This window comes from Mizuhopecten yessoensis, unplaced genomic scaffold (assembly GCF_002113885.1).
Source record: "Mizuhopecten yessoensis strain PY_sf001 unplaced genomic scaffold, ASM211388v2 scaffold10765, whole genome shotgun sequence".
NCBI classification, from domain to species: domain Eukaryota; kingdom Metazoa; phylum Mollusca; class Bivalvia; order Pectinida; family Pectinidae; genus Mizuhopecten; species Mizuhopecten yessoensis.
Window position 1 is genome coordinate 598,001 of NW_018408710.1, and position 17,599 is coordinate 615,599.

Here is a 17,599-nt window from a genome sequence, read left to right on the forward strand (position 1 = left end):
ATCATAACGCTTAATAGTGTTGTGTTGTTTCCCAATAATTACCTCCAAAATTATTTACGTTTTTTCAACACAGCTTCATCCACCATTTCTTACCAGGCACCATACTAACACACTAACATCAACCCCCTTTTGAATATAATTGTGGCCAATTTGGGCTCGGACAGTTCCATTGTCCAGGTAGCTTAATATGTTTCGGTATTGGTATAACAATCTGAATTCTCGGGTTCGAACCCCGGTCTTGCCCCGCAGAATATTCACACTCAGAACACGTTCGTTGATTAGATTTTGTTTATTTCATCCTCATTATGTTTTCTTAAAATCGAACAAGAGGTACATTTTGTTTTTTACGAAAATGATTCATGAGAGCTATAGTTATGCCGAAAAAATAAGTTTCGAATGCATAGTTTCATTTTTGGTAGTGGTACAGGGATCCCTAAATGCACCCGTTGTACCCACAAGCTTGGGTACCCGACATATGCCACGGTGTTTTGAGCAGCGTGTTTTGTGAGTTTCCCTTTATGCGCCCCCGACAACACCACTACGCTCTATCAAGAAACTTACCTATGTCGTTTATTTCACTGTTGACCCAGTTGATACTTATAACAATAAACTTGCCAAGCTATGTGTAACAATATCATGTAGAGTACAACACAAAGGTGGGTAACCTGCGAGTGAGATAGGCATTTGCCAGATAAGGGCGTTCTTACAAAAGATAAGTCCACTCATGAGGACGTCATATCAGACCGAAGACTGCGCCTATCCAGCATGGCTGAATTGTTGTCTAAACGTGCCAACAGAGCCTTGGATATTCCGGAGTTTTTAGTGAGGTATTTGCTAGAGGTCTCTGCTAATTCATACGACCCAACGGACCACCCTAATGTAAGTATAAGTGAATGATGTATTGACTTGGTGTAAACATAATGATGTTATAGGGTTGTAAAAGGGTAAATAAGTGATGTTTTGCCTTAACGAATCAGCTGAATACTTGTACAATACATCAGTATTATCACGAAAAAGTAGAGAGACAAAAAATCCCTTTAATCTTAACTTTAAAAATTATAACACAATCGAAAAACGTTAATGGTTGGTTGCATAATTAGAATGTATTTGCTTTAGTTTTGTGATCATATTATAATAAGTATATTTATTAATCTGCATTTGAATTTGAATTTCAGGGCATAGTCAACCTTGGCACAATTGAAAACAAAACATGTGAAGACATATGGCTGAAAAAGGTAAATACAGTTTATATTGATGATGCCTACATAATGCTATAACATGCCCTTATAAACTGTATATCTTTATCAATATTATATCCTGTATTAAACTTAGACTACTATATCCTATGCCAAAGTGTGTAAATATTTTCAATAAGTGCTTTTCTCTTTTTTCTCTCTTTTTCATCGTTTTCCTGCTGAAATTTCATCATAAGCTAATTGCATTCACACGTTATTAAAATCGTGTAATTGTTCTTTAATTATATCGGATTTTTTTTTCATTTTGTTGATATCTCTCATTCTATAAACGAAGTCAAACGTTGACTCAGAACTTTTCATTTAACATTGACAGCATCCTTTACGGTGTCTTCTGTAGTCACTTCCTGATGAAAAAAATCGAGATGTGTTCCAAACTCTTTTTAGAGGAGTCCCGAATACTGGTTGATATCGACCAACGATGACCAACTCTTACCATCGCTCTGGTTCTGTTTATTACATTCTTACAATGTTTATCAACAAAACAGAGCCTTAATGTTTAGGCTGACAAGGGCGGGTTGGCCGGATAGAGGTCGAGAGATGACACACATTTTAGTATAGCTAAAGAAAAGAATCGGAATTAAAACAATTGCAATCAGGAAAAAAACATTTCAGGAAAAAATAAATCTGAACTATATCGTTTCAGAAAAAAATTGCTTCTATCCAATAATGCAAAATATATTCAATATTTAGTCGATGTACACATCTTATGTTCATTTAACCGATATATTATTGACACATCAGGAACTACATTTTTGTACGATATGTATGATTTTACGAAAGTATATTAAATCAGGAAGACCCTTGGGTACAGAAAACCATATTATTCAGTTTCATATAACTGTTCGTTTTCACTAATGGCAGTTTGTTTATACACTGTTGGTATATATTTTAAACGTTCTCAGACATATCTTTCAACTTATCTTGCTATCAGAATTTAAGGATCACATAGCAGAAAAAAAATGTTTTGATACATATTCTTGATATATTACGAGGTGTTGTCATATTTGTTTTCAGGTGGAGGAATTGGCCCCTTTAATTGCCGAGAAATCATCATTGTACTATTACAATTTAACGGGCTTCGAAATGTGAGTACATAATTGTACGTTATATCATTCCTGTACTGTGTGCATGAATTGCAAATTGAACTTTTTTTACAACTATTAATAGATACGTTTTTTCAAGTTATTCACTAATGTTGGCCCGAATGAAAAAAATCAATGGTTCTTAATTTGGGAGGAAACCGAACTACCCGGAAAAAAACACACGTCATCGGGCAGATTATCAAAAACCATTTGACGCTCGATCGTCTTGATAAACGACGATTTAGCTACATTTACTGCACTACTATAATGAAAACCGGTTTTGTGCTACAGACTTCAAAAATGTTTCCTTTTGGCAGAAAACAAGTTATAAGATATCGCTTGTAATGTGTCAAAACATGTTTTTTCTCTCATTAGTAGTGCTTTGTTGATTTTTTAACATATTATAGAACACATTTTGGTCTGAATTTATGTACAGTATTTGTTTTATTCTTTTTCATGTTACAGACTTCGTCAAAACATTGGCAAGTTTTTAGCAACGAAGTTTGGACTGCCGGAGCCTCTTGATCCACAAAAAGTATTTTCATTTGTCAAATTTGAAGAAAAATTAAATACGTGTACATGTAGTTTATATTTCGTATCTTTTTTTAATATGATTTTTGTTAGTTGCAAATTATTTTTTTCTGATTCAGTTTTGCGTTGATACATCATATTTTAATTGTTCGACTATATGTCTGCAAATTTCTCAATTTAAAGTTACATTGATATTTCCTTTGCTAAAACATAAACTCATCCTTCCCTAATGTTTCTGTTTGTTTTGTGTGTGTGCGTGTGTTTGTTTTTAAATTATCTTGATGTTAGCCAATATATTTTCTAATTGAAACGTTAGCTAATATCAAATACATTTATATTTGTTTTGGAAAAACAAATAAATAAAATTGTTTCTTTTACTTTTAATATTTGTACGCACACTTATAGTTCTCTTATCTAAATGCTTCCTTTCTTTATGTCCTAACTGATATCTCACTCATTTAATTGAATATTAATTTTGTATTTCAATATGCGTGTAAGGTTTAAATCAGATCTCCAACCCCAAAAAGGGTTTTTCATTTAAACCAATGACAAAGTTTTAAACCGTATTTATGCATCACTTACTACTAATTTGGGAGTTATACATGCATTTATGTACTATTCCTTCTGAATATACCCTGTATATTGAGCTATCATTCACCTGCCTAAATTGATACCTTTCTTACTATTCTAGGGTTTAAGCATTGATGTCAAATAACCTTTCGTTGCTAAATGTAAAAATGAAGTCACTTTTACTCTTCAAGATAGTCCTACTTGATGGAGTCACGGCTGTGCTCAATGCAATAGCGCTATCAATCGCCGATGAAGGTGGTAAGTTACGTATACTAGTAAATCATTATTAAAGGATGTACGTACAAATGTATCGTGACATACTGTCAAAGTTGCAATGGTCAAATTTGTACAAGTCTTTAAAACGGCTTTTTCAATTAACATCCGTCTTTAGCATTACTATTTGACAATTTTTTCAGTCAATGCTATGCAATAAGTTTAAATCCATATCACCTCGATTGACACACTCGGTTACATGAGCTAAATATGATAAATCTTCAAACGACCTTTTCTAGTGAAATATAACCCTAGAGTACCAATACCTCGTTCGTAGCTGATTGGAGAGCAGTTGTCTCAGAAACAACAAGGGAAGATGGAACTGTGAACAAATCCGTAATTTGAATTTGGCAAAATATAAAGAAATTTTATCCATAGATCACCTAGAAAGGAATAATGAATATAAGGTTTGAGTATTACTGAAGATAAGCATTTTCTGCCTCACCAACGACCCAGACCATATAGATCTAGGTAAACCGGTGAACAGGTTCTCAATGTAAGAGCCAAGGAAGGACAACAAATCAAAACGCTCAGTGATTAGCGTAGGCAAAACTGTTCATATTCGTATCGCATAAAGGAAATGTATCTTTTTCCAATAAGGTCGTCATGGCAACCATTGACGTTGTCCATAGCCTTCATCAAGGTCATCATGGTAACCATAGAAGTTGTCCATAGCCTTCATCAGGTATTGTCTCTCGAAACCTGTGTTGTAAGTTTGTTTGTCAGCATTTGACATCAATTGAATTTGTTTAAATGAATATCAATACTCAAAACTCACTGGTGTTAATGTGTTATTTTCAGGAAAAAATTGTGTTTGATCTAAAGCATACATCTTTAACTTGTAACGTTTTGGCACAAGCTATTAATTTTGTTAATATTATTTTCACCTCTATTCACGGCAACTGGCGTTAAATGGAAACCTGTTTGTGACTTTACTAATAAACCACCATAAATAATACAGTCGTGATATGTAGACCATATCCATGATCACAAGATCAAATATAATATGTTAAAAGTTTCAAACTATTTTCTTCTAATGTATCATGAAGTCTGATTGCTGGTATGATTTATTATTAAGTTTGTTTAAATGAATAGCAATTACCATTATTCAAGGTCACTAAAATCGACTATACAGGCTCAATAGACCTCTTATAATTAAATGTCAACGGTGGTCCATTTAAAGTTATTAATACCCATTTCTTATACTTGAGATATTATGAAATATCAACGGTTATAATTTAGCTATTATAAATACCTAGAACCATTGCGGCTTGAGTAATGATGTTTGGTCTTCTGACTGGAGATAAGTGCTATCAGGTTTGTAATTTTTTTCAAATATATAACCTTTGCCCAAATTCACGTTCGGAGTATGAATATGTTTAACCATTTTTAAAAATGACTTCCTGTTATGGAAGTTGACGTCTAGGAAAATGTTAGTTGAAACGTATCTTGTAGCGATAAACACCAATCAAGTTCGCTCGATAAAATGACCCTGAACAACATTCAAGGTCACATGTGTCAACAGTGGTAGTACGTTCAACGTACATTCCCAACAATCGCGTCATAACGATTAGATAACGGTTGAAATGATTTGTCTCCTTGGTTTCTTGTTGGTTTTTAGAATCTTGCCAAAACAACTAGGACCGAATTTAGTTGTGTTTGCATGATAAAATTATCTAAAAATGTATTGTATGTTTGACAAGAAAAATCAATCTCTTTTAATCATGTATTTGTTTAAGTTGTGAAAATGTGACATTTCAAGTGTCTTTTCGTTTGCAAATAAACGAATATTGTAAGGTTACGTTCAAAATGTAACGTAAGAACCCCAGTATTAAGATATGTTATTAATCTAGAAATTGTGCTTTGACGAATTATGATGTTGTGATTTCTTTATATTAGTAATTCTTTCCATGATTCTTCTTAACTATTTGTAGATGCCATATTATGCCCAATACCCACCTATGGACGTATCCTCAACGACATAGAGGAGGTAGCCGGCGCTCGTTTCTACAAAGTACCAATGTTTAAGGTATCAACTGTTTGATAATAATGAGGTCACCCTTGGTAATATTAAAACTAGTTCAATCCTTTCGTAAAGTAAAAAAAACAACAGAAAACCCCCAGAAAAAACAATGGAGAAAATAAAAACATTTTAAGTACACCGTTAATTTAATTTTAATGTCTCCTGTAAGGAAACCTCGTTAAAAGGATATGAAAAAATAACACCTGAGCGTAAATAGATCTGATTATCTACTTTTCAGGAATGTGGCACTGGAGATGCCGCCGAGTTGCAAATAAGTGCTATTGAAGAGTATTATAACAAAGCTGTCGACGAGGTAATGTATTAGCAGATTCAAATCAAACACCCATGTGATGACGTAACTCAAAATGTTATATTGTGTTAGACTGATATGTAATACCTGATAACCTTAACTACATACACACATATGAAAAATAATATATCATTATGTTATTAATCCACATTTCTGATATAAATCATCCTATTTTAACAGGGACTCACCGTGAAAGGGGTTATACTGTGTAATCCTCAAAATCCAACAGGAAAGGTTTACAGCAAAGGCGACATCTTCAGTCTGCTTGATTTCTGTGCAAGGTATTCAATAGAAACTTGATCACTCTTTGATCAATAGTATTCAATGTGTTATCCATTTTCTTGTTTTATAAAACGTGAAATTATGAGAACAAGATGTTTAAATAACAGAGGATGTTGTTTTGCTGTAGAAGGAAAAGGAGTAAACAATACCAGTCAGCCAGAGTTAGATTGAATTCCTAATCAATTGCGATAACGGTGAATTCTGACTCAACTCACACCTATTATGACTGTGTGCCCATGAAGACAAGTTCTTTAGTTTTTAATCTGGGACTTACAATTTCACATTGATATCTGACTTAAATGTCCTTAACACTTGTTTAGTGATTTTCAATTCGTATCTTGTGATTTAGTAAGAAAATCCATGCAGTTATCGACGAAATATATGCTCTGTCGTGTTACGACAAACCGCAATTCACCAGTGTTCTACAGTGTGAAATTCCGGATCCCAGTCGTACTCATTTCCTGTGGGGATTCAGTAAGGTAAGTGTGTAGGTAGTCTCTGTCAAAATAATCTCGTAACTAATGTTTTTTTTTTTAAATATTCAATATTAGCTAAGTATTATCGTATAATATTTGTTGAGGAATTCAGTTAGATGAAGGGGCGGTCAGAATATGTATAATATCTTATTAAGCATAGAGGTATGTGGGGGAATTAATACTGATGTTATATTCACGTATATTTATCATGACATAATAAGCTCTATAGATTAAAATATCACCTATTTTAGCTGTTTTTACCGAAAATATGTATATATAGTACAAATTTCACTGCATCATCATTCATAGCTATTAATAAAATCCAAAAACAGTTTACGAAATCACTTTTAATGTATTGTTATGTTATGTTGTTTTAAGTATGTTATGTTGTTTTAAGAATTTATTTTCCTGTTAATGAATTTTCTTCCGCGCAGGATCTTTCGCTTTCAGGCTTTAGATGTGGGATGATATATAGTGAAAATACACGACTACTAGATTACGTCCGAAAAGTATCCATGTTCTGCTCAATTCCTGCCCCAGTTCAAATTATTTTGAATGCCATCATATCTGACACTGGTAAGTTAAAAAAAAACACGCAGATTTTAAAAATAAATTTAAAGCCAGTTTCATATTTATACTTTTAAAATGAATTACAAAAAAGAATATAACCACGTCATTGCTTTCAAGAAAAATGAATGCTTTTTATAATAAAACACTATCTAGATGTTCAAAGTCAAACATTCGCTATTTACAAAGAGAGACTACTTCTTGCATACCATGAATCAATCTGCTTATCTTCATCTATGTGAATGAAGTGTTCGTCATGGTTAAGAGCATTTGTATTAAGCAGATCAGGTTTTCGGTGACTTTTCTAGATCTGTATGGAAACATAATAAAGTTAGACACATGTGGTATATAAAAAGATTACCCTTTCAGCAGTATGTCGTTTTGATATGGTTTTATTCTAGCGATATTTGCTCTCTTCTTTTTTATTTGGTTCCTCCTCTGTTCCTTTGTTGTCTTTCTGACTTTGTGTTCCGATTTTGTCTTTGTATTGTGTTTTGACGATGTGGTCCATGATCCATTGATTGCGATACTATTATCTCGAGAAGTCATCTATTTCAGGAATTTGTAAGTTGATGCACAAGTCCAAACAAAGTAACTTTTTTCTGCACTGTATGATCATTTAGTCTATATATAGCTCGTCAGACCAAACGAATGAAAATCAATGTCTTAATGCTCCGAAATACAAATAGAAATAGAGGAAAAGGGGAAAGCCGGAAGTTGTTTATAAATCTCCCAATATGGATTCATATGTACAATTTTTCTTCTTTCTTTTCTTTGAAGCACTTTTCATCACTGAATTTCTCTAACATTGCTAAATGTGTAGATTAACATGCATTTAAAGCGAACCATATGCAGAAAATAATTCTAAAAGAAATCTTTTATAAATATCTTTCATGTTAAATGTTTTGTTCTATCTTCATTTATGCATGTTTAATGCTATTTTGAGCAATTGACATATGGCCATCGTAATTTTAATAGTTTTGTTGATATCTGTTAGGCCGCTTTTTATTCAGAATGGCTAGACACGGTTTACTTCCCAACGTACCAAAAGCGACAACGGCAACATTTTGAAATCGCAAGTGATGGTTTAGAAAAGATAGGGATACCATTCTACCGAGGAACCGCCGGGAGCTACATCTGGATGAATCTGACGAAGGTTTGTATGTATCAGTAAACTAAATAAGGTTTGCATATGGTAGAAATCTAAATAGGATTCGTATATTTCTGAAATATAACGAAGCTTAACATGTGTAATGTGATAAGAAACTTAGATATGTTATTGTTGTTTTACTTTTTGTAGTACCTACCACACAAAACAAGTGAAGAGGAACTAGCTTTGTTCCATAAGTTTCTTCAAGGTGGAGTGTACTTGTGTCCTGGTAAAGAAATGTTCTCCCCTTTCCCCGGATGGTTTCGTCTCACCTTCACAACGTACAAAGATCACGTTAAAGAAGGTAAGTTTAGTGTGCACAGTTTATTCAGATTATCAAAATGACAAAATTATTTCCTTACAAATTGCATAGCAATATTGATTTGTAATTTAATTCAAAACGCCGTACACCTTATCACTACTTGCATTTTACACGAATCTATTCTATGTGCCATTTGTTAGCTAACGAAACCCAGATACCAGTCAGATAATTGCATAGAACTCTAACGTAGCATTCGCCCTTCAAGCCATGTTGTCAACGGTATCTTAATTTGACACACATGCTTTAGTCTGACGTGGTGTAGTAGTAAAACGTAAGAAAAACCACATTAAGTGCACCGGATGTGGATATAACAGTTCATGAACTCTTGTCACGATGCTGGAGGCCAAAATAATGAATGTGCAAAAGTTTAAATCACACTCATAAGACAAATGAAGAGGAAAGATGACGAGCGAGATGGAAATCTAACACATATCTGAGAAACGCTGAGCAAGAATACGACAGTGATTGGTACTGTGTCAATGACTGACGAGATGAAAATCTAACACATATCTGAGAAAGGATGAGAAACAATACGACAGTGATCGGTGCTGAGCCTTTCATTGTGAGATAAAAACCTAATCAGAAAAAACGCTTGAGGAATAACTGATGCTTTCCGAAAAAAGAATAACTAATCTCGTTTAAATTTTCATACAGTACCATAACAAATTATACAAATATTAAATATGAAGATGTTTGACGTTTTCATGTTCTATTTTAGGGTTGAAGAGGATGGAGAAGGTCCTGTCAACCTTGTTGATTCCTAAAAGCACACTGTAGTTCCCGTGAATTTATATGCATCATTAGTCCGATGAATTTAGAAATACTCTGACTGTTCAAACAGTACATCAAGGAAAAAATCTATTTACAACATGATGTTTTTTCTGCGGGAAATGAATTGCACCTAAGCGATTGAATATTTACCGTTACAAAATATGATCGAAGTCAGTTGAAATGAGAATCACTCTAGATTTACTACTTTGTAACCAATATGCAAAATGATACACTGAGAACCACTCTGATCCTTTGATACATCAAATATAAAAGTCAACTATCGGAACCACTGTTTCTGTGAAACCCAGTGTAGGTTAATACACTTTAAAAAACGGTGCTTCTGAAATAAACTTTGTATAAATATGTACTCTTAGTATATATTTGTTCCTGTGTTACAATATGTACAATAATAGCTCTCAGAATGAGGTTTGTTTGTTTTTCTTTTTTTATCATTTGTTTTCTTTTCTTTTGATTTGATTTGATTTTTTGTTATTTTTTGAAAATGAAATACTGTTTATACAATAAAGAATTCTGAGAAACGAACCGTTCCTTAATGAAAATATTTATTCAAACAATGTATTTTTAATTTAATTTATTTTACGAAATAAATACATATGTGTAAGATGGTAACTTAATTTATAATCGGGTCACTCGGAGTAAATCATTACAAACTGTGTTATGTATATCATATACGTTGGCTATTGTGTATTCGATAGGGATGTCCCGATTCTAGAACAACACACAGCTATTGACCATCTGTTATCTATTTATAATTATCGCATGTAAATGGGATGGTCAAACTCTCATCATAGAGAAAAATAGCACGTTTTCGGCTAATAAAGTCATCATACCTTATGGTCAAGCTTGATCAATCAGCATAATGCGCACACATGATCAACTGGTAAGGCCATCATGCCCTAAGGTAAAGGGACCTAGCTTGACTAATTAGCGAAGCGCGCACTTCTGGAAGAGTCCCCTCTGTATCACTTCGATAAAAGATATACTGTTGCGGAGCTCCACACGGTTTTGGACTAATAAATTGTGCTTGAGCCATTGTTTCCTTAAAATCCTACACTTATCCCAACCCCATTTTTATGTAAGTCTTGAGCCAGCTTATATTTTAATTGTTGATTATTATTTGTATTATTGCATATCATTTGTACCCCACCTTTGATGTTGCATATAAACAGAAGTAAATGCACTTCTGATCTATGTAGTATCCAACATAACTAATATTTAATAATACAAATTGTGAACTTGTAGTGTCACAACTTTGTTCTTTTCAGTAATAAATGACCATTTAACGACAATTCTATCTTCTGTTGTTTTTGTGTCTTAATTCATATGACGCAATCTCTAAACATGTAACCTTGTTAACACAAAGATTGTTTTCAAAGTGTTTCTAAATCCAAAGCACAATTTAAATACAAATTCCATAGATATGTGGATTACGATTTAGAGGAAATTCGTTTCTCGTAAACGGATTCTTATGTTTGTAAATTGAATCGTAGCTTTAAATATGAGATCCAATTATAGATACCTCAACGGACAGAGTATCCCACTTCCCATACATTCTAAAAGTGATACATATGTACTATCACATGCTGAAGGTGTTTAGCCCTGTTCAACGAAAACACATATAGTTTAAATTTGAACCACGTGTGTTACTTCAACTGTGACGCCATATGGAGCGAAGAAATGGTGTCATATATTCAACAAATACATGCCAGCATTTTCTTTTGCGCTTTGATGTCAAGTGATTTACACTGTATGTCGTTTGAGACAATTTTGCGATGCGTGTACTTCGAAATATCTCGTATGTCCATAGTTTCTATGACGTGCAAAACTACATTAACAAAGAACGAGTTCGTAATCCTCTAAATATAATCAAACACATGAGCTATAAAACGCAAACTTTATTACTTCCAATTAAGAAGATAGTCACAAGTATCACAGACCTTAACAGCTGAAAGACATCTGTGGTTAGGTTCATGTATATGTTTATAAATAAAACAAGTATAATTTTAATGTAGAAATAATAGTTGCAAGAATCAATGACATCAAACATCACATGAATTAAAAACATGGTTAGGTTCATGTATATGTTTATAAATAAAACAAGTATAATTTAATGTAGAAAGAATAGTTGCAAGAATCAATGACATCAAACATCACATGAATTAAAAACAAACAATACTTATGCACGTATCAGCTTTAACATCATCACCATGCCCTTAGGTTCGTGTACAGCTGATAAGTGTGAACTAAAGCTATATCCCGATTACAAGAATACAAATCAAACAGTGAAGCTCTGGATGCCAACAAACTACTACTCAATATACGTTAGGTAACATAATAACGTATGTAATACAATGTACGTGATATAAGTAATAAAGGATATTTATTTCTTGATGAACAGTTATATTTCACGAGTTGGGAGAAAAATGGGATTTTTGACGCGTATCACGATTGAAAGGTGTTTGACCAAGATAGAAATATAATTGTTATTCATCAAGAAATCAACAATATTCTGTTTCTTACGTTTTATAACCCAGGAAACATCAGGCCCCAATTGCTCAAATGTAACATTTAACAAATAGTTGGGGAAATTTCAAATATAAAAGCAACAAAAGCAAGAGCATCTGCTATCATTTCACTATCATACATTGGTTCAGACAAATAAGATTTATGTGTTTTGTGAATTTCTTTTGCTCTAAGACCTCTTGCTTCTTATTTGCATCAATTTGACTATTTTACGAAGCACTGGTTAAAGTTAACCAATCTTTGAGGAACTGGAGCCAGGGCGTAGGTGACGTCCCAGTTAACAAAGGCCATTGGTTGTTATTTGTTCACACCAAATGCACCTGTCTGATTGGTCAGTTGAGTGTGAATAATCATGATAAATTCATAGTAGAAAAATATTAACTTTATTTTTATTCCAAACACCATATTTCAATGGTACAACAATGTCTGAACATGTAATATCCTTTTCTAATTTTAATGTCGCAAAACAACAATGTAAGAACGTTCAGTAAGATTACATAGACAATTTGGCACCACCCGAGGAGCATCATTACTTTGGTAAAATGATAAACAGAAGTTAAAATCTCCTTACGTTGTATTTTGCTTAACTAGTCCTGGCATTATAAATTCAACGATTAAATAAATAAAAAGTTCTGAACCCGTATTAAAAATTAGATATGGAATGAAAAATATTTTAATTTCTTATGATAAATATTTACATATCAATCGAATATTAATATATTAAACGTATAGTACTATTATTGCAAGGCATTTAGTAAACACACATTGAGCAATTTTATCCTGTAACCGTTACATTACTGTTTAACAGAGAATAAAATATCGATAATGGTTATGGAGCATTTGTTCGATAAACAATACTGCTATGATGATAAAAAAAATTCAGACAGAATGAAGAATCAACCATAATATCCTATCGTCATTTGCATGCATCATTTGGCAAAAAGCTTTTCTAAAGATCAGCCAATCTGCCATGCTGTAAACAACTTTTAGCTGATTTAGTTTTTAATTATTCTGCTATGATATTTTATACAGAATCTAGTCCGGTAATCCAACTTCGAGAGGTAGCTTTTACTAAACCAAACATAAACGTATGTTGTTAAGGGGTAACTCACATTGGCTGAGTGTCTTTCAGAAAATTACAGAACTATAGTTATCCCCCTTTACACACTTATTGATACCATTGCTTGGTTATCTAATGATGGGAATTTTACACGATTGTCAATATCAATACACATGAAAATCTCATGATGTGCATGTACATGTATCTACCTTACTCGTAATGCCATTTGTCAGTTACAGTTAAATTAGAACAATCCGAATCTGTTTATTGATTACAGCATATTAAAATGTATATAAACAACGCTTATACTTCAAAATGGGATTTTTTTTAATACCTTCATATTTGATGATATAACTGTTGATACTGTTAGTGTTTCGATGATAGCGATATGTCGATATTCCGGAAGTACTCTGCTGAGGACATACTCTTGCCCAGCCCTCGGTCAACTTGTGTTAAATATTAAATAGTTAATATTGGTTATTTGATATAGATAATTTATCTGAGTTTAAGCCAAATATGTAGATGGCGCCTTTAATAGATTTGATCTTTGACCCTTGCATTTTAAGGATGCAAATGTTGCCAAATGCCAAATAACAATGAATAAATAAATAAATATAACCACTGACCCATTTTCTTTGTTGCATAAAGATGACATACTATTGTCATTAGAAGAAATACGAAGTGTTTATTCTATTTTGAAATTTAGTAAAATGAAACACTGAGTATAGTGTTTACGCTACACATAATTTTCGAATATTCGAAATACTTCAGTGCTACCTTGTCGGTATTATGCGATATCAGATCCAGATAAAGAAGTGGCAATACAGGAATTTCATACCTTTAAATAATACATAAAAACAAAATGTCCTTAAAAATATTTAAAAAGGATATATTTCTACAATATTTCTACAGATACCAGTAATATGGAAAAGCATAACATTAGAAATACATAAAAATATCCTTTACCTGGCTGATTTATCAGACAAATGAATAAATCGCTATTCACACGTCGGAAATTTTATGATAAATTTCCAACTGTTTACAACGTGCAATATGTCTCAGTAGTATGATTCTTATCACATACATAGATATTTCCCTGAATACGACCCTGAATAGCAATAAGGAATACATATATACAGTTACGCATCTATGTCATAATCGGTCTTTCCTATATCGACCTTGACTGGGTTTCCGTCGGGCGTTTTAATCCATTGTCGTTCATTAGTCTTTGTGCTATATTCATAGACTTGGCCAGAGGCTGGATGGATTAAATACACACAAAATGTTTCCGTTAGAATTTTAAAAGTAGAATAAAGAAAAGAAAAGAAAACAATATGGTTATAAAAATAAACCGCTAAAAGAATCTGTGTATATATAGATCATGTTTATCGTCATCAAGAACCACGCTAGTGTTTCATAAAAATTGCGTGATCAGGTCTAAAGAATTGTAAACGTGCTATGTTTATCATCTATTGTGTCCGAATAATTGGGAGCTTTCTTTTTCCTCTTTTACAATATTTAGTTTTCAACCAACATAACCAATATGTATATCAATAACATCCCACTTTGCAAAAAAATACACATCCTGTGCTGCTTCCGAGCAAGTTTTAAAAAATCACAATTAATCCGGATTATTACATTTTTGTATGATAAAAAATGATAGGAACAGTAGTTAAAGAGAATGTCTGTAGGCACTTGCAATCAGCATCAATGTAATCTGTTCCTTTTACGAAATTTTAATCATTTATTTTTTACCTTGGTCGACCGCTCTTCCATCAAATTCACGATTGGTAATAACAAAATCACCCTTCTTTTGCCAAGCATTGATATCTCCTCCTGGCTCTACGACAAACGCTGTACTTACAGGAGCTTTACTGCTGAATGCCTACAATATACATATACACGGTCATGAGATATATTCTTCTTCTTCTTTTCTGCTTGAAATACATTCAAATTGTAAAATGTCAAAATAGACAAAATGAAAGACAATTATGTAAAAAATATAAACTAACAATGTAATACGTTACAACTTGCATTGTTTTCAATATATTTCTTTATAAAAGATTTTTAGACGGTTTTCAACATAAAAAATCTTCATGTCTTTTTTTGTCAATAACATGCCTGCAGAAATGAATTAGGTACTTATTGCTTCATACATTGAATTTAAATGTACGAAATCCAAGACAATATGTTGCTTCACGAAGTGCCTGAAGCCATACCAAACTAACAATTTTGCTATGAATACCACCGATCATGTGGAGACAACAATGTAAGACGACTTTGATGTAAAGCATGCTATTTACATACTTACCGACGCTGCCGCCACTGCTTGTAGCTTTGCCCGTCGCCCTTGGCCTAAAGTAGTTAAAGTTATGATTAATAAATAGCAGAAAAACACTTTCAAGATACAGTGACACGATATGCCAGTCGTAAAACATTAGTTTTATTTTAAGGAAAAACAAGATTACACTGTATCTGATTAGTATAAAAAGTCATAAGGCCATTGGACAAACCATTGCATCTCCATCATGAAATTCCTTTCCCTTTCGAGTATGTCTTTGAATGCCAATGTGTTCTATACAGCAGGAATAACTGGCTGGATGATAGTTTTCAATATTGTTATTGTTGTTAAGAAACATGATTATTTATTTCACGTTGATCGATCATGATTTAGTGGTGCGAGTCCTTTGATGTAAAACGGTTATTAGGAGGAAGCAATGTGCAAACATAACTGATTGAATAAATATGAGGGACGTACATATAAGTTTAAATGACCTTACGTGAATATGGTGGCGGCCGCTTGTTTGAGGAATACACGTCATCTGATTCTTCAACCTCAGCTCTCGGTTTAGTACTGTTGGAACTAGCTGCCGCGTCTGCAGTTCTGTTAACACAAAAAGATGTTTAGTGTTTCTGTATTTTCCCCCTCTAAGAAACGTATGTGTAATAGGGTTGATTTCAATACCGCGTCTACCGTTAGTTGTTCTGTTTCGGTATATATAGAGTTGTGCGAAACCACACCTTTGCGTCGTATACAAGAGCCGCTAATGTTATATATACCTGTGTATGTATGGCCAATTAACCTGTGTGACGTCATCGATGTATGTGTTCAGGTATTGTGTCGTTTTAGTTGTGGTCAGTTTTGTCCTTGTTTGGCGGGATATAAATAGAGGCAGCCATTGCCGACAGACGGACAAATGACGTTGTCGTTTTGATACAGATTTTAGGTAGGTTCTTACATAAATATATTCGTGCAATTAAAGCACTTCTGTTTTAAGCAATCTAGTATGAATCATTTATAATCAAATTGTATGTTAACGACGTTTATATATCTAAATATATAAAGTCCACTATTTAATCACGGATAAGTAATGTTTTATGAATGAATTCAGTTGTCCTTATAATTCATGAATCGTAAGGTGATCTATAATATATAGCATTGCTTTATTAGTTGTTTATTATATTTTCAGTTGATACATTGTCCTGGTAGTCCAGACGAAAGTCTTACTAATATCCCTGACCCATTGTCAGGGTAGGTGTCAGAATACTCATGTATTGATCGCTAAGTATATGTAAATGTTATATATAAAAGTATTAAGTATTTATCATTAACTATTTATATGCATCAAGTAACATAATAACAGCATATCGCTGTAATGACTTGTATGCCCAGATATTGCATATCGTGGTTCATAGTAAATATATTTATGTAATGTATGTTAAACTCTCAGTTAAGATAATATGTAATCGTGATAAATATATATCAACTAGTAATGTACAACTGCTTGTGAGATTAGATAATTATATATTTTATTCCTTTACGTTGAAGGGTCTTTTCTGTATTCATTGAATAAAAGACCGGAACATGAAAGTAGTATCTTCCCTCGTTTTTACAAATGTAACAAACATACATATTTACATACATGCTTGCATATCCATTTTTGCAATATTATTTGTTTTGTATTAAGAAATCATCGTGTAAATAGTTAATTGAGATAACTCTAAATAACTTCTCGGTTTATAAATTATTGAACAACAATTGCGGATTGTCAAGTCTACCTTGTATCCCTGTAGTACTTGACGATACCGATCGTTACCATAACGATACTGATGACACCAACTAGAACACATATCGTTGTAACGGCGATTCCTGTGGCTGTTTGTATCCAGGGTGTACTGTCTTCGGCCGAGCTGGTGTCGTAAAGTGGAATCTGCTGAATAACATACGGATCCCATGAAGTCCCTGCAGATCATATGGAAATAGAAAAACAGAAACACTGGATTAAATATTAGTCGTTTGTACTATACCCTATACTTCTGTCGTCAAACACTCGTTCCAAGTCATTTATTATTAGGAACACCCAAACGAAAATTGCTGGTAT

At 33.0% G+C, this 17,599-nt stretch overlaps 2 protein-coding genes across 2 annotated transcripts; one reads left to right on the forward strand and one right to left on the reverse strand.

The window, feature by feature from the left end:
• The first annotated feature begins 717 nt into the window (after positions 1–717).
• On the forward strand, positions 718–10,034 carry LOC110462225 (1-aminocyclopropane-1-carboxylate synthase-like protein 1). The gene is made up of 13 exons (XM_021516093.1): positions 718–879; positions 1,176–1,235; positions 2,271–2,341; positions 2,804–2,873; positions 3,631–3,697; positions 5,647–5,741; positions 5,974–6,048; positions 6,226–6,326; positions 6,677–6,806; positions 7,238–7,379; positions 8,384–8,526; positions 8,671–8,824; positions 9,561–10,034. The coding sequence occupies exons 1-13, from the start codon at positions 766–768 to the stop codon at positions 9,617–9,619; spliced, it is 1,281 nt and encodes a 426-aa protein (XP_021371768.1). The 5' UTR covers positions 718–765; the 3' UTR covers positions 9,620–10,034.
• Positions 10,035–14,222: 4,188 nt separating this feature from the next.
• Positions 14,223–17,400, reverse strand: LOC110462257. The gene is made up of 5 exons (XM_021516155.1): positions 17,277–17,400; positions 15,998–16,101; positions 15,529–15,572; positions 14,973–15,102; positions 14,223–14,475 (listed from the first exon to the last, which is right to left on the reverse strand). Exons 1-5 carry the CDS (start codon positions 17,315–17,317, stop codon positions 14,357–14,359), a joined length of 438 nt encoding a protein of 145 aa, XP_021371830.1. The 5' UTR covers positions 17,318–17,400; the 3' UTR covers positions 14,223–14,356.
• Positions 17,401–17,599: the final 199 nt, after the last annotated feature.

Coding starts and splice junctions, on each gene's coding strand:
- LOC110462225 (XM_021516093.1), top strand. CDS start 766: ATGGCTGAATTGTTGTCTAAACGTGCCAACAGAGCCTTGGATATTCCG. Junction 2,342..2,803: donor AATTTAACGGGCTTCGAAAT/GTGAGTACATAA, acceptor TTCATGTTACAG/ACTTCGTCAAAACATTGGCA. Junction 5,742..5,973: donor ACAAAGTACCAATGTTTAAG/GTATCAACTGTT, acceptor TCTACTTTTCAG/GAATGTGGCACTGGAGATGC.
- LOC110462257 (XM_021516155.1), bottom strand. CDS start 17,317: ATGGTAACGATCGGTATCGTCAAGTACTACAGGGATACAAG. Junction 16,102..17,276: donor AAGTACTACAGGGATACAAG/GTAGACTTGACA, acceptor TTGTGTTAACAG/AACTGCAGACGCGGCAGCTA. Junction 14,476..14,972: donor TGGAAGAGCGGTCGACCAAG/GTAAAAAATAAA, acceptor TAATCCATCCAG/CCTCTGGCCAAGTCTATGAA.